General features: G+C 44.0%; 1 protein-coding gene across 2 annotated transcripts in view; it reads left to right on the top strand.

Moving 5' to 3' along the window:
• The window catches only part of VWC2L (von Willebrand factor C domain containing 2 like), a 445,621-nt gene that overhangs the window by 186,670 nt on the left and 236,701 nt on the right, over positions 1–22,250 (top strand). For both annotated transcript variants that reach the window (XR_011201241.1, XM_069221376.1), the window contains exon 3: positions 18,254–18,383. Coding sequence is in view for 1 of the 2 variants with exons in the window: in XM_069221376.1 (XP_069077477.1) it covers positions 18,254–18,383 (130 nt within the window). In the remaining variant the exon portion in view is untranslated. The remainder of the gene's footprint in view (positions 1–18,253; positions 18,384–22,250) is intronic.

Genomic DNA, 22,250 nt, shown 5'->3' with positions numbered 1-22,250 from the left:
TTTCATCTCTTTCAGCCAAGGGATTCTCTCCAGTGCCTTAGGGGCGGCTATCAACTCTCTTACAGCCAGCCTATATGGTTCTAGTTCAGCAGATTTCCATAGACGAATCCAGTAGGAAAGGGGTCTTAAGGCCGCTATAGTTTTAATGCCATTTAGACCAAGGTCAAGCCTTAAAGGGGTCATTGGTGTACCCGTACCTAGCCTGGACACCTGCCTAAGGAAGATATTTTCCTTAGTTTGCAGAATGTCCAGGTTTTTGTGGGACCCCCAAAGTTCCGCTCCATATAGGGCTGCTGCTCTGATTTGAACATTATAAATCTCCGCAAGAATGTTCAGAGGGGGGCTCGGTGCCTTTCTAGATCTGCGGACTAAGGCCCCACCTCTTTGGCTTATGATCAGAGCCCCCTTGTCAATAGCTGCCTTCCATTTACCCGATGTAGATAGTCTGAAACCCAAATAATCAAACTCTTCAACTTTCTCCAATGGGGTCGAATTCATCTCAATATTAGTACGCAGTCGTTTTTTAGAGGTAGTGAATATCATAAATTTAGTTTTCTTAATATTTACATCTAAACCATAATCACTACAGTAAGCACAGAACTGGTTAATTAGGTGTTGAATTCCCATTGGTGATTTTGATAGTAGGATCGTATCATCTGCATAAAGCAGGCAGGGGATTTTTTTCCCACCTAGTTTTGGAGAATCATTTATGCAGTTCTCTAGGTAGTGGATGCAATTATTGATGTAGAGCAGAAAAAGAGTAGGTGCCAGAACACAACCTTGTCTAACTCCTTTTTTGATAGCTACAGGGTCAGTCAGCTCGCCCCCTTGACCACACCTGATTTGGGCAAAGGTATTTTGGTGCAACTGGGCTATGAGTTTCAGGAGGCCAAATGGCACTCCCATGTTTAATAATGTTGACCACAGCAGATTCCTGGGGATCAGGTCAAATGCAGCTCTTAGGTCTATAAAGACCACGTAAAGGTTGCCCCCCCCCAGGTCAACATTCTTCCATTTTATTGACATAAATCTTAGAGCTTGGTCAACTGTGCTCACAGCGGGTCTGAAGCCCGCTTGTAAATCAGAAAGGGCTTTAGACTCACTAATCCATTCCTCAAGGTGGGACAGAAGATGTTTAGCATACATTTTTTGGAAGTTATCGAGGAGACTAATTGGACGGTAGTTAGCCGGAATGTTTGGATTTCCTTTTTTAAAGATCGGTACAATTTCTGCCCCTTTCCAAGTAGATGGAACTGGAGCGCCTGCTGCAATAGTATTGCAGATAAAATTGAGGTAGGGAGCCCATATATCAGGTCTAGATTTATATAGATCACCTGGAATTTTATCTGGGCCAGGCGCCTTCCCCCATTTCAGGGAGTCTATTGCAGCTCTAGTTTCGGAAAGAGAAAAAGAAATTGGAATGATCTCTTGGTTTGATGAATCATTGGGGGGCCACAGAGAAACATCTGGTGGACCACCATAAAGTTGCCCAAAATGCTCTACCCAAGTTGCTGAGAGGATTGTAGAGCCAGGCGCGGCTGGAGAGTCACTGTCATTATCAGCTATTAGTTTCCAAAACTTGGAAGTATTATTAGATGAGGCTGAAACCAGGATAGTGGCCCATCTGGCTTCCTCCCAACTTCTGCGTGCCTTTGAACATTCCTTCTTATAAGCGGCCCTGGCTATTCTCAACGTCGCAGCATGGCCTTCTTTAATTGCATCCAGGAGAGCTAGTTGTCCTGATCTGCAGGAATTATTGAACCAAGGGGCATTGTGTTTTTTATTGGAATTGTTAACAGACTCTTTTGTAAAAAATTGTTTTAAAGATTGGAACAGATCAGTGTGGGCTGTAAGAAGGCTATCGCCCTCCTCGGACTCATCTAACCGGATCATACACTCCATTTGATTCACAAGCAAACTGTAGATAGATGCTAAATGATTAGGGGAGGAGATAACAGATTCCCATTTTAGATTGCGTCTATTATTGGTTAGGGCCAGTTGGGACACGTTGGACCTAGAGTGAGGCACTATAAACGAAGGAAAAAGACCTCTGGTTGATAGAATCAGGGGATCGTGGTCGCTCACAGGCTGCTCATCTACCCTCATATCTACCATGTAACACCAAAGACGGATATCAAGAAGTATGTAGTCAATGCGACTGCTATGTACTCCGCGCCTAAAAGTGGGTCGCAAAATAGCATCCGAGTGTGAGCGGCCATTACAGGCTCGGAGGCCATGAGCTAGTGCGATGTCAGCCAAAAAGCGAGCAGATTTGTTCAATCTTGGTTTTTTGTTGGAGACTAACTGGGGGATGCCCCAATGGGCATCCTCTTCTTTACAGATTCCTTGGACTAAAGGATTAGGTTCGAAGGTAACATTAAAATCTCCACCAATTAAAACAAAAGAGGGGGAATTACTTTTAAGAACATAGTCCAAGTTTGAGAGAACGTCAGACTCAGAGTGGGGACTCACATGCCTGTTATAGATATTAATTAAAAGGAGGGGTTTTTCTTCAGAAATCATTAACAATAGGGCTTGCAAGTCCGGGCAACCAGTGTCTAATTCTTCTATCTTGCACCTGAGAGAAATATTTAGCCACACGAGCAACCCTCCCGAAGGTCTCCCAGAAGATGACTTGCGGGCCGGAACCCAGAAGCTTTTAAAACCGAGTCTGTATTTGGGTTCTAATGCCCATGTTTCTTGAAAAAGACAAATCAAGTGATCATCAATAAGGTTACCCCAACCTGGGCTGTGTAATTTACTTTCCAATCCAGCTATATTCCAGCTGAGCACCTTATCGAGATCCTCTGGGCATGAGGACCCAACTCTATTCTGGGCATATGGAGTACTAGGGGAGGGACTGTCAAGGACCATGGTGCTTCCCTCGGGTGGATTAAGATCAGAAGGTTTCTCACTCTGAGTCTTTAAAACCTCGCTGGGTATATCCTCAGTAGTGTTAGGATTTGATGGGTTGGCCATGCAGATGTGACCCAAGGTATAGGGAGCCTTTGACTGATTAGAAATGCATTCCTCAGATGCTTGGCATATTAAACTATTGGGTGAACCCGGGACAACAAAATCGGCCGAGATGTTGAGACCAATAGGGCAAATGGACTCAGCTTCGCAGTTAGACAAAACCGCATCCTGAAAGGCATCTCCTAGTCAGTCTGCCTCGGAGAGGGAGGATAGAGGACGTCTAGAACCAATTTCAGGGGTAGGCAGTGTGTGAGAGGCCGAGTCGGCCCCGTGTAATGGTGGTGATTGAGTACTCCGGGACGACATAGAAGGAGGATAGAACACATGTAACCTGCAAAGAGAAGTTTTGCCAATTGTAGGGTAAAGTCTGTTGGCATTAAGAGAAAGTCGTTGGACTAGATCGGGAGAATTAAAATTAATGACAATACAATCCCCAAAACCGATCTTCGCTAGAGGGCCCACCCACCCTACCCTTCTCACCATCAGTATTGAAGATGACATGGAAAAAGCAAACCCCGCATTCACATGCAACCAGTGGATAACCTTATTTTTGAGTTCGGTGAAGGATTCGGGAAAATAAGGTTTGAGTTCAGGAACATTTGATATAATAAGAACATAAGGGCATGATTCAGGTGGTAAATGAAGCACTTTGGATTCTTGAGAGTCCCAACTCTTATTCTTCTTCTGGTATGCTGGCTGTGAGGATTCCCTAAAGGGGGGGCCGTCTCGTGAATTAGTTGCTGGATTGTTCCATGAGGCGGTTCCTTTTAATAAGGGAGCTAAGGCCATATGGGGTTTGTTCGTCAGGATGCTGGGGGTTTTAGCAGGACTAGGCCAGACGTGATTTAGAGTAGGAGGAAAAGTTTTGGGAATTTGGCCTGTGTGACTAATGGCAACAGTAGAGTCATGATTAGGATGAATTTCTGCAGGTAAAGAAATTGTTGGTAGCTGACTGCTCGTAAGACTTTCAAGTTTGTCCTCGATCCTTTGGAGACGGTTGGAGATAGGAAGAAGTAGTTTAGAGAGCTCATCTCTTATGAGATCCCTAATAAAGTCGTTTGCATGGGAGTTATTGGTATTGTGTAAGGAGATTGATGCCATTTCATTAATAGAAGATTGGGCCAGATTGGAGGGACTCAAGGTTCTAGATCGTTTATTTTTGAGGACAGGTTCCCTACGCTTCCTTTTCCCTTTGGTATTGGATTCAGTTAAAGTAAGGGAACCTTCTATAGGGGGACACTGGGCCAATGAAATTGATGCGGCACAAATGGCAGGTGCAATTGGAGTATCATCTTGGATCTCTTGAAAAATTTTGGACGGAGAAGGGGAATGGATAATCGGGACAGACTGGAGCTCTAGTCGCGGGAGGGGCTGTGAGACTGGGCTATCATGGGCTGAGCTAATGGATGCAGAAGGAGGGACAGCAAGACGACGTTGTACTAGTTCTATTTCTCTTTCAAGTTCCCCAACGGCCTTTTGTAAAAAGCCGTCCAGGGTTTGGTTAGAGTGCAATTTCCCATCCAACCCCCCCCCCGCGTCGTCGACCCATTTTGCTAAGAACCAGGGGTCTTGGGTTTAGTAGGAGAATCAAGTAAAATCACAGCGGGGCGAGCAAAGGCAGGTTAATATTGGAAGTTGACCACTAACTAGGTAGAGGCCTAGAGCTTTGGGGGAAAGCTACCCCACCACAGTGTAAATAGGCTTGAGTTTGTCCTTCGGGCAGTCAAATAGAAAGTGGTTATCTGGGACCACAGTTTAAAGTAAATGACAGGGGGGTGGCCCTGCCCTGCCTCTTCCTGGCAATGACGGGCAAGGACGGGCCCGCCCTTGGCCCGGGCTTCGCCCGGGCGCCGCCCGCACGCGTCCCGCGGAGCGGGAGCGCTTGCGAGTTTTTAAAGGGCTCCTGCCCTGATTGCTGGCAGCACACAGCTGCTGCCCACCTCCTCCTCCTCGAGTCCCGGCAGGAAAGTTTCAGCGCGTCCCGCGGAGCGGGAGCGCTTGCGAGTTTTTAAAGGGCTCCTGCCCTGATTGCTGGCAGCACACAGCTGCTGCCCACCTCCTCCTCCTCGAGTCCCGGCAGGAAAGTTTCAGCGCGTCCCGCGGAGCGGGAGCGCTTGCGAGTTTTTAAAGGGCTCCTGCCCTGATTGCTGGCAGCACACAGCTGCTGCCCACCTCCTCCTCCTCGAGTCCCGGCAGGAAAGTTTCAGCGCGTCCCTCATCCATCTTAAATGAGCTTCTACGCATAACAGAGGGCCATATTACACAAAGTGCCTCAGCGGCGCAACAGGCCTTTGCGCTCGCTTTGCGTGCCCCTGGGGTCTTTGGTATTACAGAAGGGGCCTCAAACGCTTGTGCGACACCCTTTTGTAATACCAATGGCGCTGGTGCACATTCAGCACCAGCGATATCACTAGAGGGTGTTCCCTCATTTGCATGGGGACTTAGCCACATGCAAATTAGGGAATCCCTTTGCCTCTGCACCCACGCCATATTATAGATGTGGGCGCAGAGGGAAAGAAGCTGTCAGAAGGTGCTTTGACAATGTACCACTTACACAGTCAGTGTGCCCCCTGATGGCAGCCCTCTGGAGGGGAAATGGGCGTCTTATGGACCCCCTGGACATCCCCTTGCAGGTGGTTGCAGTCACTCACTGCAAGGGTATCTCTAATCCCCTTTCGAATTGCAGGCGGGGTGCTGCCTGCACATGGAAACACGGAGCGGCTTTAAAGCAGCTGTTTTGTTTTTCACTACACTGCGCTGCCCTCAGGGCACTGTAATAGGGCACACTTTCTTTGTTTGCATTCGGAGCACCTCTTTTAAGGTGCACAGTGACGCAAACAGAAAAAGTGCATCCTATGCATAATAAGGGCTTGGCTGAATATATTGGTAGAAAATGCTTCTTTTCCTCCACCTTGATATCTTTTTTAAGGATGGGCTTTTGTCATGGCCATTGAGCATAGACCATAATGGGAACAAAATGAAGCCTGTTGCATGTACAACACAATTTCATTGTTTGTACAAAGGATGGTGTAAAACAGACTTCCTGAGCCAACAAATATATAACTATATTATTGGGCTTTTATTATTGTCAATAATTGAAGTTTCATATAAATGGCATGAGGCAAACCTGTTTAAGAGATTTAAAAAAGAATGTGGTACATGAAACATAATTGAGTCTTCATGAAGGAATAATTACACATAAATGCAATATAAGGGGAAAACATAATTCAATAAACGAAAGTGCAGACTAAGGGCCTGATTTAGAATTTGATAGAGGGGTTACTCTTTCACAACTGTGACAGATATCCCGTCCGCCGAAACATAAATCCTATTATATCCTATGGGATTTATATATCGGTTGATGGTATATCCGTCAATATGTGACGGAGTAACCCCACTGCCAAACTCTAAATCAGGCCCTAACCTAAAAATGGGAACTATTGACATGTAGTATAAATACAAGTTGACTAGGTCAGTGGAATCTATGTACATGGACACCAGGCAGGTACAAATAGCAAGCACTGAATGTAATTACATTGTAATTAAAACAGGTCTTAGATTTCACGAGGCTTTGACACTACAGGAGTATAACATACAGCATATGTGCAGAATACAACGATTCTGTACCAAAACACATTTTTAACAGTTTTAGTGCAATGTTACCTATTGCAAAACACATTTGCTTACTGTGTACAACTGACTGTTTTTTTTTAATTTACTTACTGTTCTAAAATAGCCGCTGGTCATATTGAAATGGTAAAGTAAAGAAAAAGCTAATAAAGGTTGCTGTTGCAGCATGAGCATGCACGTGCGCTCACTGCAACCACCCTGCAATGTTTTTCTGTGTGAACTGTCTGAACACATGATGCATCAGCGGCCACGTTCTCAGTTTTACTATAGTGATGAAGATGTCCGGTGGTCTTTTTAAAAAGTAAAGCAAAAATTAATAATAGTTTGTGAAAGTGCAAATGCAATCAGCATTGGAAAAGCCGATTGGTTGGTAATCACCTTTTTAAAAAAGGTTATTGGGTTTGCCAATGCTTGTTTATGTCTGAGGGCACATTTGAAGTGTCTGTCAAGCTCTATGAGGAGGAGTTGAAAAGAGAAACCACAGTTCGGAAAGTGAGAGTTGGAGAGTAGCAGAAGTAGACAAAAATTGGCAGTTCCAAAACTGAAAGCCTCAGTAAGGAAGGACAGAACTGACTGCCACCGCCAGCCTTTCTAATTCTGGTGCTCTAAGGCTAAGATGAACAGAGTTTGAAAACCATAGGCCGGTAGATCTAACACACATTGAAATAGAACCTACATTTTTGATCAGCAGTGCTGCACAGTATCTAACTATTGATATGACTGATCACATTTAGCAACATAGAAAACAGAGGCCAGTGAGACAATACAGCTTTCATGCACAACACCATGTGTGTTATCTAAATGGCTTACTGCTAAGGGCTGCTAATGTTTTCTACAGTAGAACACATGAAACCTGCCTCCCTCTGTGTTCAGTGGCTGACTGAAAACCAGGACGTGCTAAATATAAATTTAGTAACATTTCTTGTGACAGTTGCTAAAAAAGTAGGATTCTTCCCGCAAATCCAGGACTCCTGGTCAACTGACATAAGGCACTTGATAGAAGGTGTAAATATTGCTATACAGTGATCACCTCTATCTCACTATCGTAGGCAGTATGAGAGCAAGGAATGCTGACTATTCCATTAAAGATAATGAAGCATCTATGGGCTTATAACATTGTTAAATGCCCGTCTGACGTTCGCTCAGCCCTGTTGCTCTACAAGTTATTTGGAGTGGGCAGGGGAATGACAGAGGTTGGGGTCTTGTCTCCTCTCTACTGCCGTTGCTCTGTGTGACTAGAGGCTCGGAAAGAGGAAAGGAGAAATTCTGTTCAGCTCCTTTCTCCATCAGTTCTGTGAAACGTAGAACAGTTTGGCAGACCCCATGAAGCAGGGGCGGCTTCTCTTTTAAGGCTGGGGGCTGAGTCCCTCTGAAATTCCTGCACATTCATATAAAAAATATTAAATAGATTGATTTGTTTAGAGATACGATAGTATCTCTAATCAAATCGATGCATTTAAGTCTGGGCTCTCTGTCCCAAGCTGCCTGCCCTGCCTCGCTTTGAAGCACAAGACGGAAGCTAGGCAGTAAATCAACTTTCTATACTGTGACACAGAGGGCTGACTGCTCTAAGGCCCTTCATTTCAATTGTGGTCTATGGCAGTATCCACTATAGGCCAGTGATGCTTTTAGCGTCATGGTTGCGGGCATCGGAGTCTTCATCCCTGCATGAGGGCAGCCATCCATCATTCAAAGGCATAGATCCCACCCTTTCTCCATTGTCACGCAGTAGAAGTGGATGCAAGCATGAGTGATTCAGTGCCTTTTCTTCGGTAACAGTAAGTGTTATAATGCTAATCTTGTGATTTTTTGTTTTGTTTATTGTACTGGGACTCCTTGTCAGGCTAACCTCCGCCATGTGACACCCCAGGCCCTTGCTGCAAATCGCTGGCTCCTTTAGAAGTGGAGCTGCTGTGTTTATTCCTCACCACAAGCAGGGTTCTTGCTCCCTTGTAAAATGGATCCAAATATCTGAGTGAAGGGCAATGGGAGAAATACGTCCTTGCCTTAAAGGCAGTTATCTGCTATATGGCATTAAAACTCACCCTATCTTCTTGCCCTTAACATTAATGCCAAAAACATGGATTGATATGCGAACAATTAATGCTAAAAGGTGTGTAACTTGTCAGCCATTTAGTTCCTTTTATTTCACATGTTTTACTTAATGTTGCATTCCCCAAGATAGTTAGCTGTTTCATCATGCTGTGTTTCTGTGCATTGTACTGCTCTTGCATAATGCATACTTTGACTCATGCCAGGTGTTTATGAGCGCTTTTATTGAGAGCCCTGGTGCTGAGGCTGCAGGCAAATCAAAGTGCCCAACATTGGGTTGGTGTCTCTGCAGAGCCCACAGAACAATGGTCATGTTTTCCAGTTGCAAATGAAATGCGTGTGAAGGGGTGCGTAGAGGCCAAAATATTTACGAGGCAAAAGCAAAATGAAATAAAGTGATAAATGTGTGTAAAGCGTTTGTTTGGGCTGGTAAAAGGAGGGAGATGTGAGAGAGTGCATTCATGGGAGAGGGAATAGAGGGTGCTGAAGAGGAAAGAGAGGAGGTTGAAAATGTGCAGATGGATGAGATGTGAAGAGAAAAAGGGCATACATATCTAACATAAAGCACACATAAGCCATACTCCTTTTATAGGCCTCAATAATATTTAATTCACAGTCTCACAATTTCAGAATTGAAACAGTTTCAATGTTAGTTTTTTATAACTAATCACTGTTGTTACTCATTTTTCTTAAACAGTTAACAACCATTGACAAAGCCTATAGTACTGACACGCTTTAAGTGTATGTCAGTTGTTGTGTTGTAATTCTGGGTGCAATAACAGCTCAGAGAAAAACCAAAGAACAAGCCAGGTGGCACACTATGGGAATCACAGAAATTGATTTTACATGTTCCCTTTTAGAGAGCCCCCACTTTTTTCATCCCGCTTAAAGATCTTTCTGCACATATTTCTGTATGATTTATTGCAGCCACCAGCTGTAAGTGCTTCCTGATGCCTGGTTAGAGCATTTTCTTCCAAAGTTGATGCTGCATGCAGTGCAAGACACTGGGCAAGCACACACTTTAAAGGGCCTAATGTTGTCCTGCTGTACAATTTGCACATTAAAGTAATTGATGAACGTATTAATGCAGTAAGATATGGGGCAGTTTTTAATGTGTTTAGTATTTCAAGACAATGGGGGTCATTCTAAGTCCGGCGGGCGGCGGAGTCCGCCTGCCAGACTTCCCCCACCAAAATACCACTCAGCGGTCAAAAGACCGCTGAGGGTATTTTGGGATTTGCCCTGGGCTGGCGGGCGACCGCCAAAAGGCCGCCCGCCAGCCCAGGGCAAATCAACCTTCCCACGAGGACGCCGGCTCAGAATTGAGCCGGCGGAGTGGGAAGGTGCGACGGGTGCAGTGGCACCCGTCGCGTATTTCAGTGTCTGCCGCCATGGAGGATTCTGTAGGGCAGCGGAAAACCGTCGGGAGACCGCCGGTTTTCCTAGTCTGACCGCGGCCGAACCGCCGCGGTCAGAATGCCCTGCGGGGCACCGCCGGTCTGTCGGCGGTGCTCCCGCCGACCCTGGCCCCGGCGGTCTGAAACCGCCGGGGTCAGAATGACCCCCTATATGTTCACACTACTTTGTAAACATTGATTTCTCACTAAATTCATTTGCTTTCAAATGCACCATTTGTCAATCTTTTTTCAATTTTTTTCTTGGGAGGAGGTCTCACTGTGGACCCCACGTTATTCCATTAAGCTTGCTCGCTTCACTCGCTACATAAAAGTCATACCCAAATTTTAAGCCCCACCACTTTCAAATGTCACCAGCTGCCACTGCCAAGATGAATCAGGGGATAGCTGTACTGACTTGCACAGTTCTTCCACACTAGCTACTGTTAGGAGCACAAACATGTAAGGTGCAAAGGAAACTGAAGTTTCAGAGTTGCAAGGAGTTATAAACCCTTCTCCCAGGAGGTTGTTTTCTCCCAATTAGGAAATGTCATATTCATGAGGCACATACTCTGATAGTCATCTCCCAACTTAGCAGGGTATATAGCCATTAAAGGCCAGCTCCCTTGTTACAGGCTCACGCATTTGGCTGGGGCCTATAAAACTGGACCGGGCATTTAATTGCCAGTGTAGCCTTTTATGATGGTCTATAAGGCTATAATAATAGTGTTGAAAGTAAAAGCGTTACTGCTTACAGTGATCTTATAATTATTGTTTATGTTTTTTATTTGGAGGGTATTAAGCATTCACACAAAGTGTCAGCCACTTTGAAGCAATTTATAAATGAGAAAAACAACGGTAACAAATAGACCCCTGAGGGGCATATTTACAAGCCCCTAGCCCCTTCTTGAGCCACCCTAGCATCATTTTGTTTTTTACGCTAAGGCGGCGCAAGGAGGCCTTTTCCCAGCACCAGATTTGCAAAGCGGCGCACTGCATGCATTGTGCCACCTTGTAACCCCTTCCGCCACATTATGCCTGCGCCAAGCATAATGTATACAAGAAGACCGTTCCCCCATTAGGAGGCCCAGAAAAATGACACAGATAAATTTACTAGATTTCACTGTGCCATTTTTCCCATAATTTTTAACGCCTGCCCAGGGCAGGCGTTAAAGTGATGCTCCCATTGTTTCCAATGGGCCTACCCACACATTGCCAGACTAGCGCCATAATTTTTGGTGCTAGTCAACCAATGCACCACAATAGCGTCAAAACTGTTGACGCTGTTGTGCTAACATGCGCCATGGTGTGCTATATTGTAAATACAGCGCTACCATTGTGACGTATGCGATACAAGAAAAGTGGCGCATCATAGCTGATGCTCCACCTTCTTAAAAATCTGCCAATTAGACATGTTGTCTTTAGATCTGAAGTCACGCTCACAAATATTTGGCCTCAGGCCTTCAGTAACAGGTGAGTCTTCATACCTCTCTGGAGTTTTAGTGTAGAGTATTGCATTACTTTAGTCCAGTTTGGACATGGCGAATGGGAGGACCATTGAACTCCTATCAGAGATATGGTAGGACAAACAAAAACGGAACCCTGGACATCAGTACAGAATTACATTTCTAAATGTGTAGCTAAGAACGCATAGTATCGAGAATCACTCATTTCAAATTGCAACATGATTGCTGAGGGCATATTTACACAACGTGTAAATCATGAAAAACAACTCCACGAGCACCGGTTATTCATGAGTAATTTTTTACGATGCACTTCATTTATAATCATTTGCATTGTCTCTTGTTTATCCTATGCATGTGTGATGTTTGTGATAGATGAGAAACAGAAAATAGCATCTGGAAAAACAGTACTTTCTTAAAGACTTTCCTTCGTTCCTCCGTGACCTTGATTTGCCCTTTAACAACGTCACCAACGAGCTCTGGGGGTTTGAGGCACTTCATCGAAGTCTTTGTTTTATAATGTGTTGGCATGTGGCACAAAGAGGAATGTATAGACATTTCTCTGCAGTATATGCTTTTAGCAGGCATCTGCCCCCGAAACTCCCCCTTGAGAAAAATTGTAAGGTATTGCATTTTCACGAATTTTGCTCAGCTTCAAGTCTTAGGCCATTTATCTTGTCGATGCATGGAATGTTGGAAACCAGAAGCAGGTCAACCGTGTTCGCAATATTTCATAGAAAAAACACATTGATTCGCCAATAGCACAAAGCAGTTAAGATCATCAAACCTGAGTACCCGGGAAGTGTATGCTGGGTGAATACCTCCCTTCCTCCCCCCGCATCACCAATTACAGTCAAAACTATAGTGCCTAGAATCGTTTTATGCTAATGGGTTCAAGCGCTTCAGCACTGTACAACCTATACAATCACTCACAAACATTCTAAGAATAAGGGGAACCCTCTACTCACTATAGGAACACTTGTAATATAATATGTTCATAAGTCATACAGCACCTTCTTACCTCTCACAAAAGTGTAAAGACACTGCCAGTAAGAGAGGAACCCATATAGCATCACTTTCACATTGTTATTGTTACTGCTGCTCATCATCTATATTGTGTAAGGACGATCTGCCAGGCATTACTGGTTAGTGTAATAATTAAAACAACTCACAGAAAGCAAAATTCCTATCCACTTAGTACATACCTATACACATAAATTTAAAAGAGACCTTGTTTTTAAGAAAATGTTGAATATATACGTACAGCTACATAAATCATGATTGACTAAAATACGAATTACATATAATCAGGTCTGAAATATTTACATTGCGTTATGTGATAGGTGATGATCATATGGTGCAGGTGAGTGAGAACACCAACCCAAAGGAAAAAGCCCCTTATTGTGAAAACGGCAATAGCCTAAAAAATGGCCAGCAAACTAATGCAGTTATACAATTTCCAGAGCAAAAAGACAATCAATGAATTGCTAGAACAATTCACAAAGCTCCTCACTGGTCATGATAATTTCACAAACAGTTTTTTTCGCCGATAATTATCAACAGTGTCGACACCCAAACGCAGCAATTCATGGGTCCTCTTCAGTACAGATTAGATTAGGAAGCATATAGTAGATTCTATGAGGTAGAAAAATACACACAATAATGAAACAAAGGAAACGGGGTCTAAGGTCTCCTTAGGACAAAAACTTTTACCTGGGAAGAACATTTCCTGTAAAACAATCATCTATAAAATCTACGTGAAGGTAAAACCAGGTTTTAATAACACTGACAACAAGATCAATCAACCATAGCGTTTGTAAATCGCCGCACTATCACTCCTAAGGGTATCTGGGTGCGATGGACAAGAAAAGCCCATCATATTGACTACATAACAGAATGCCAAAGTGTTACGCCTTGCCCATCACCATGAATGGTGATTCCTCTCTAGGCACGGCAATGCCAAGTTCCCAGCTATTTAGTGTCAAAAGAAGTGAAAGCCATCAAAGGGAAGAGTAGGGTACAAAAACATAGAACTTTTGATGAGACAGTACTGCACTTAGAAATCCTGGGGAAGGGTTAGATGGTCATGAGCATTCATCCAGATATTTTGCCTTCTTTTAATGAACCAGTTTTTTGGCCAAGGAATTGTGCCCACTTCACTCCTGCTAACCAATGGTAAAGTGCTGTGCTTGTTCTTTAAACATGATAACAATTACATTTTCCTAATTGGCACATTTAATGTACTTGTTAGTCCCTAATATAGAGTTCTACATGTGCCCAGGGCCTGTAAATTAAATGCTACTAGTAGGTTGCTTACTCATTGTGCCAACCACTAAATTAGCAGTATAAAACATGTCTCCAGGCATGCCCATGCAATTTTAAACTGCCATTTCAACTTGGCAAAATAAACCTAATACCAGGCCTAAACCTTCCTTCCTCATACTTATAAGTCACTCCTAAGGTAGGCCCTAAACGCCCATTGGGCAGGGTGCATGTATTTAAAATGTAGGACATATATGGTGAATGTTTTACATGTCCTCGCACTGAAAACCTCCAAAGTCATTTTTCACTGCAGCAACAGTAACTCTTCCATAGGAAAATGCTGGGTTACATGGTTACAACTTATAATTCTTAATTTCAGTTTTGGAGCAGTTAGACAAATGTTTCAAGAACTAATATTAATAGTAATTTAATATCCAACTGAATGGTAAAGTCTGATTTAATATTACATCCTAGAAATTACACCTTTAAAAAGGTGTAATTTGTTTGCCAAAACCAAAAGGACCATTCTGTCAGTCCCCAATATCACATTACTGCTGAATGGGTCCCCTATGGTGAGATGTGTATTGCTCCTACAAAAGGCTTGGATCTGGAGAGGTGTGTTTTTCCTCCTTGAGCAGGATTGCTTGGAGAGCTGTGCTGAGCCTCTTCCTGGGCTTCAAAGGATGCCTTCCCTGTGACTGGCAGATGTAGCTCACACCTAGGCCTGCCTCCCTCTGTCCTCCTAGTCAGTCTGACTCCAAACCAATGGGGAGGGTGGAGCTGTCCCAGAACTGGTTTTGAGTGACTGCAAGGGAATGCTTGCACTTTCCATGGCCACATCTTTGGGTGGGCCCAGGGAGCTCTGATCAGGGCAGGAAATGTTCTGACATGTTGGATTTAGGGAAATAAGGGTACTGTGGGATAGCCTGCAATATAATGAACACTAAGGGCCAGATGTACAAAAACATTTTCCATAGACACAGAATGGATAAAACCCTTTCATACATCTGGCCCTAAGTGCTGCAAAAGTGGTAGGGTCAGCCATGGGAACCTTTAACTAATTTGTTAGGTAGTGGCCAGGACTTTCCCTGATCCAAAGGCTGGCACTGGCATAAATGCAGCAATCACGGTAGCCTCCTTAGCATTTCCCCTGACCTGGAGGCTTTCCTGCTGTATCGAGAACCTGAAGGAAGACTGGAACACCTTGCCTTGAACCCAGAAACCCAGAAGTGACTCCAATCTAAAGGTCAGTTCAGTGACCTCCTGTTTGAGGTACAGGCACACAACAAGCTTCCAGAGGCATCTCTCTCTGCAACTTCTCAGCTGACCAGTTCCAGCTGGACCTGCCTTGGAATCTGCTGCTGGCCTCTGTTGGGGTGAGTCCTAAACTAAGTGGTGCCTCCCAGTTCCTGAATCCTTGGTTGGTGTTAAAGTGTATTCCTCCTCATTCTCCTGACTTGAGACTTATAAACTTTGTGTTAACCTTTCCTCTAGAGAACTGGCGGAGACCAGGAACTCTAGTGAGCCTTAGCTGTCAACGTCGAATTGCAGATCAGATTCTACTTGCTGTTTTGCCCTGCTGAAAGAGATCTGACTCCCAGAAAAGTTTCTAAGTCAGAAAGTAGAGGGAATCTTCAGGATAGATAACAATCAGCATCCCACCAATGTCCAGGCCTTCCTTGGCACAGGCTTCGGACTTTGTCTACGCTGAGCTTTCCCACCTTCGTCAGTGACAGTAACAGGACCCAACTCTTCAGCAACCCTCTATCATCAAGCACTGATTTCAATCCATTTTGCCCCACCAATAACTCTTCAATGACCACATTTTCTCCAGAAAAATTTCCAAGTCAGATGGTAAACTTTCCACACAGATGAACCCAGTCCCTGCATCCAACCTGGGCTCCTTCACTGTTGGCCTTCACTTTTGACTTTAACCCGGTATAACACAACCAGATAACCGCAGTTGCGCTTTGTGCTTTTTGGCTTGATTTTAAATTCAATCTTTAAAAAATCATCTTTCCAGTTCTACTTGAGGTTTTTTGTCATTTAGTGTCATTTTATTTAATAAAATATTTTTTTTATCTTTCTAAGAGTCTGTTTTAGAGTTTGGTGGATAGATTACTCTGTCACAAACATGACAACTATTCTGTCCACCGCATTACAAGTGCATTATATCCAATAGCACTTGTAATACATCAGACAGGATAGCTGTCATAGTTGTGAGGAAGTAACCCATCCACCAATCACTATATTAGGGCTTAAATTGGTTTGGGGTTTTTCTTGTGTTGTATTTTCACTTTATACCCTTTCAGTACTGCAGAAATATTTTACACATTATATCTAATTTAAGCCTGACTGCTCTGTGCCATGGCTACCAGAGGTTAAGCATAGGTTTATTTAGTGACTTTGGTGGCTCACCCTGACAAGGATTGTGATTATTATTTGAGGTGGGTTCTCCCCTCCTCAACTGATACTCTAATTTCTTACAGTGTGGCTCACTGTAGACAAATGTCTGTCTTCCAGGGCAGGTTGGTGGAAAAGGTCTAGAATAACGAAGACTTTAGATCTTGACCTTAAAATACTCACAGAAGGTACCAAAAACGTTTTCTTAAGTACAGAGCGGCTGCTTCAAACAAGGATTTGTGAGTAGGAGCTAAGCATTTGAAACTGTATTCTGGTCTCAACATTGAACCAATGTTACAAGTCCACATTGGTCATGATCAGTAAACTGGTGAAGCATCATGATTCCATTCTTAGGGCAGTCCTGATGCAGAAGGGGTCTGTGTGTTTCTTTATTCCATCTACAGTGCATAAATGAGCTTGATATGGCATATTTATTCATTTTAGTGCAACACACAGAGCAACCACAGTAAGTGCATTGTGTTGTGCGAGGGAGAGAACACAGCACAGCCTTATTTAATAAACAATGGCCTATTACTGCTAGCTACCCCGAGCTGGTGCATAAAAGTGTCGCCTAGTGCTATGCAGAACCATTTCACTATGGTGCAGAAGTGTGTGCGCATCCTGTCCAGCATAGGAACTGTCTTGCAAGCATTCCTTTCCAGTACAAAATCCTGTGTCTAGAAAAATTCTTAAACATATACCACATTGTAAGTTTGCTGCACAGTGCTGAATGTTGTGAAAAATGAAAAACTTTCTTTGTTAGCACTTCCTTAAATGAGGTGTTTTTTTTTTTTTTTACACAAAGCCCACTCTGGCTATCTTAGTAGACTGAGATTTGTAGCAAAAACTACAGGTGTTTGTACTGATCCTCCAACCACACACCTAAGTACTGCTCCCTTGACGCAAAGAGACACAAAGCACTATTTGAGCTGACAATCGGGTGCCTTTCCAGCACAAAATATATTTTACATTGGAAGGTAAATACTTTTGGAAGACTTTGCGTCCCTTTGCTTCACTTCGTGTGACTTTGCCACAGTGGAAATCCTTAGTAAATCTGGCTTGAAAGGGCAATTAATACCCAGTGCTTCCGAGCTGTGCAGGTAACGCAGAAATTTTTCGAGTGAATATGCTGTAAATGGAAAAAGAAACACAGAGACCCGTTCTGCAGCACTGGACAGCATAAAATAGGATCCATCATGATATGGCCCAAGGTGTACTTTAAAAATAGAGCTACCAACCCCAACTGACTATATACACATATACACTCCGACAACAGCAGACGTGCCACTATTAATCCCACAGATGCATACACAGAAACAAATGCAAGATGCTGCTTACTGTTCTAATGATACTTAAATGAATGCATGTATTATAAGGTTGAAATACCTTTCTCCATGTACGTCAATTCACCGAAATGCCAGGCGTAGCGGAAGTGACATCACACACCCTTTGACCTCTACTTTTACTCACACACACATACACATACACGCAGATTCACACTTACATACACCCCTCACATAAATGCACCCTCAACCACAGGCATGCACACAACATACCTTTAAAACATTTTTTTTATTACCTCAGTTGGCATGGAAGGGCATATTCCAGCTAATTGTACAATAATAGTGAATAATAAATTATCATTCAGTGTTAATGTGATACCAAATTGACAGAAAACCAAGAGATTGGAGCCCCAACTAACTAACGTCCATAAGGACGAGCTACCACTGTGTTCCTGACACTGAATTTGTCACCTCTGAAGCCAGGGGTCGCAAAGGCAGTGCCAGGGGTCGCAGCTGCCACCCCTAGCAACCCCTAAATGACATCCAGGCGTTTCTCACTTATTATGTTTAAAAACGAGAAGTAATGAGCTACAGATGTTAGCTAAACATGCTTGTTTTCACTTTTCACCTTACTGACAAGATGGTGCAATGTTGCACTTTTTCATTGACTGAAGTTAACTGCTGAAGTTCAATATATGTCTGAAGTGCAATAAATAATTGAACTGGGGGGGAGAATGAACTACTTATATTTTTCTATAAGTATTTCTGACTGTGCCCTTTTTGTCTCCAGCCTTCTCCGTGCGAGTGGTGCCGGTGTGAACCCAACAACGAGGTGCACTGCGTTGTGGCGGACTGTGCAGTGCCTGAGTGTGTCAACCCGGTATACGAACCTGAGCAGTGCTGCCCCATCTGCAAAAACGGTAAGAAACGCACAGCAAGGATTAGAACAAGGGAGAGTGTCAAAGTGAGCAGGAATTAGATTTGGCATCCACTGGTGTGATCTTAATAGTGACCAGCTTGGCTTGCTGAAGCCTGGAGAAAGGTTAATGCCACTAAGAGGCCAGGAAGATGTAGCAGATAGGTTACCCTAGATGTCACGCATGTGCAGTGCTTAATTTGTGCTTGTTGATTCCGGTGCTGAGCACCGGCACTTATTTGTGAGGGCCGGGGTTTATTCCTATGCCTCAAGCATTTGCTGCAAGCAAAAGACACATATGTGAAAGACGGAAGAAGGAACAACTAAAAAGGGTCATAAATGGAGAAAGTAGAAAGTTGCAGGATGAGCTGAAGGGGCTGGGGTGGCCGTAAATGGATTGAAGAGGCCCGAGATGGCTTCAGGATTACGCTGCCTCAGTATTCAGTGCTGGCAGATTTAATTACAGCAGCCTCGTGTTTAAGAGAAGGGCTTTCAGCACTGGCACCTCTGAATTTACAAATTAAGCACTGCGCATGTGTGATGTGTGAGAGGTTTAATCCCACCTATCATAGATTCCTACAGACTGACTTCTGAAAGTGACTTATCTACATAAAGAAAGTTCACAATTGTAACCCAGTTGTCATTTAGCTTCAGTATGTCTAAGAACTAACCATCACCATTCCAGGGGCGTACCTAAATTAGTGAGATTCAGAGAGGGGTAAATCTGGAATTTCCTGACAATCACCACGATGTACCCTACTAAAAAAAGGGCTTTGTGCTGAATAGGATGGGGGTTGGGGGGAGTGAGACATGAGTAATTTTGTGCGAGGACAATAGGGATTTGGTTGGGAAAGCAAATAAATACTGAAAAATCAACAATATTCTAAGGGCCTTATTTAGACTTCAGCGAACTGAATACTCAATGAAAATGTGACAGGCATCCCACCTGCCATATTAAAAGTGTTGCACGTTATAATGCATTTGTAATACAGCGAACATTTGTGAAGAAGTATCCCATTCACCAAATTGTAAATCAGGCCATTAAAGTCTTTCAAGTGCATTAATGCATTACGATCTCTGGTTGTTGTATTAAAAAGGGTGGAACAGCTACTAAATGCTGAGTTGAGCACATGGCAAAGAAACTTTGCAGATTCCAGGCTGTAATCCCAATACAATTGTTCTGGGGGTCAAGTGTCTGATACAATGGTATGTATGGTATTATATATATATTCTGCAGGTCAAACACAAGTTCCTATGTAAGGCCATGGAACTATGAGGTCACTTTCAATATCTGTTAGACTTTTCGTCCTTGGCGTGGTCTCCCTTAACTTTTTGCCTCTGTTCCCCAGGTTGTTGATGTGTGCTGGACTCTGATTTTGCTGTTTTTGTTACTCTGGGCACTTTACCACTGTTAACCAATGCTAAAGTGCAAGTGCTCCTGTACGAAATGTGTATTTAATTGGTTTATCCATGATTGGCATATTTGATTCACTAGTAAGTCCCTAGTAAAGTGCACTAGAGGTGCCAAGGCCTGTAAATCAAGTGCTACTAGTGGGCCTGCAGCACTGGTTGTGCCACCCACATAAGTAGCTCTGTAATCATGTCTCAGACCTGCCATTGCAGTGTCTGTGTTTGCAGGTTTACCTGTAAATTCGACTCAGCAAGTGTACCCACTTGCAGGCCTAAACCTTCCCTTTTCTTACATGTCAGACACCCCTAAGGTAGGCCCTAGGTATCCCTAAGGGCAGGGTGCAGTGTATGGTTAAGGTAGGACATATAGTAATGTGCTTTACATGTCCTGACAGTGAAATATTGCTAAATTCGTTTTTCACTGTTGCAAGGTCTGTCGCTCTGATAGGTTAACATGGGGGCTGCCTTTAAATATTATTAAAGTTCAGATTCCCTTTGGGAGCAGATAGACATTTGGAGTTTGGGGTCTCTGAACTCACAATTTAAAATTACCTCTGTTAGTGAGGTTGGTTTTTAGATTGTGTGTTTGAAAATGCCACTTTTAGAAAGTAGGCATGTTCTTGCTTAAACCATTATGTGACTCTGCTTGTTTCTGGATTCCCAGCCTGTGTCAGTTTGACAGTTGGCCTGTTTGCACCTCTCCACTAGACAGTGACACAAAGGGAGCTGGGGTGTAGCCTGCATATCCTGATTGGCAATCTGGACTGAGAGGAGGGATGGAGTGGTCACTTACACCTGAAAGGACTGTGCCTGCCCTCCCACAATGCAGTCTCCAATCCCCTGTTGTGTGTCTGGGGCCTGGCCTGGGCAAGGCAGGACATAACAAACAAGAGAGATTTCTCTTTGAAGTTTGCCTACTTCAAAGGCAGAAAGGGGTATAAGAAGAGCACCCAAAACCCCTGAAAATCAGATTACTTCTGGAACCAAGAGGAACCTCTGCCAAGGAGAAGAGCTGGAAGCTGGAGGAGGTGGTACTGCCCCTTTGCCTGTGACTGTGTTTTGTTGGGCTATCCTGCAGTTGCTGCCTCTGCCTGTGAAAGGGGACAAAGACTGGACTTTGTTGTGCATTCATGCTTGAGAAGAATCTCCAAGGGCTTGAACTGAGCTTGCCTCCTGTTGTTGAAGTCTCAGGGCCATCAAAGACTTCCCCTGCCAGCACCTGTACTCTCTGCTGAGACTCCTGCCCTGCCAAGTGGTGCCCTATCCAGTCCCTGAGCCCTTGAAAGGTGAAGCTGGCAGACAAAGACTGAAAATCCATGCACAAACTGCCAAGCAGGGACATTTTCAACACACCCTCGGTGACACGGCTGATAAATGACACGCTGCTGGCTTCGTGGCTGAAATCAAAGCCCCACCTGCATCGCGGCTGGAAGATCGACGCAACGCAGCTGGAGAAACGACACGCAACACCCCTTAATGGAGGCTGAGAATGCTGCAAACCCCACGCAGCGCAGTTTTCTGATACCGTGCGACCGGATGTTCACTTCAATATCGCTGAGTATGGAAAAACAACACAAACCCTGCCCGGACCAGAGGTGCACGTCCAAATCGACACATCGCTCTCTTGTGGGAGAGAAGAAATGACGCACGCCGACCCGACCAGAGGAGGAATGACACACGTTCTTGCTTGTGGGTGAGAAATCGATGCATCGCTGGCCTTTTCCGATGCACGCTCTCCCATTCAGCTTTATTTTGATGCTACCCAGGTAGTTTTGTAAGCTAACAACATTCTCGCTGTTTTCTAAAGGATTTAAGACTATAGTGACGGTCCTTGCTTGGACAGGGGGTAACCTGACTGCCAACCAATGACTCAATTTCTAACACAGCCAAAATAAAGTCATTGTTGATTCAAAAATTGGGAGTCTCACACCTGAATTGGGTCTATTGGCATGTGTGTGTGTTACAGAAATTCAGGCTGAGGCATCTGACACGTTATTCCGGCTCAGACCTCTGAAAGCTCTGACTTCCTTTTTGTACTATTATGGGAAAATTTCCTCCTTGGATTCTGTGACTAAGATGTCCTCATGTATAACCACCTGTTCAAAGTAGGTGTGGTGTAGCTCTATTATCAATGTCAATCTTTTAAGGGCAACTTAGGGGCTTATTTGCAAGCCCTGTGGGGAGGGCAGTGCAGCAAGTGACTTTGCTGTGCTGCCCTGCTCCAGAGGGAAACAGAAGGAATGCACCATATCTACAAGATACAGAGTATTTCTGTACTCTCCCCCTATGCTGGGGCACACTGGATTGCCTAATGACGAAGCAGGCACCCTTGCACCATGATGTCTCAGACAGGATCATTTCTGTGCAGGAAGGGACATCTTCCTGCTCAAAAAAATCCATGGAGGTTTTTTTCCTCTTTCTATGTGTGCTGCAGAACACAGCACACAAAGAAAGAGTTAAA

This window comes from Pleurodeles waltl, chromosome 3_1 (genome assembly GCF_031143425.1).
Source record: "Pleurodeles waltl isolate 20211129_DDA chromosome 3_1, aPleWal1.hap1.20221129, whole genome shotgun sequence".
NCBI classification, from domain to species: Eukaryota; Metazoa; Chordata; class Amphibia; order Caudata; family Salamandridae; genus Pleurodeles; species Pleurodeles waltl.
This window is presented reverse-complemented; position numbering and strand designations above follow the sequence as displayed.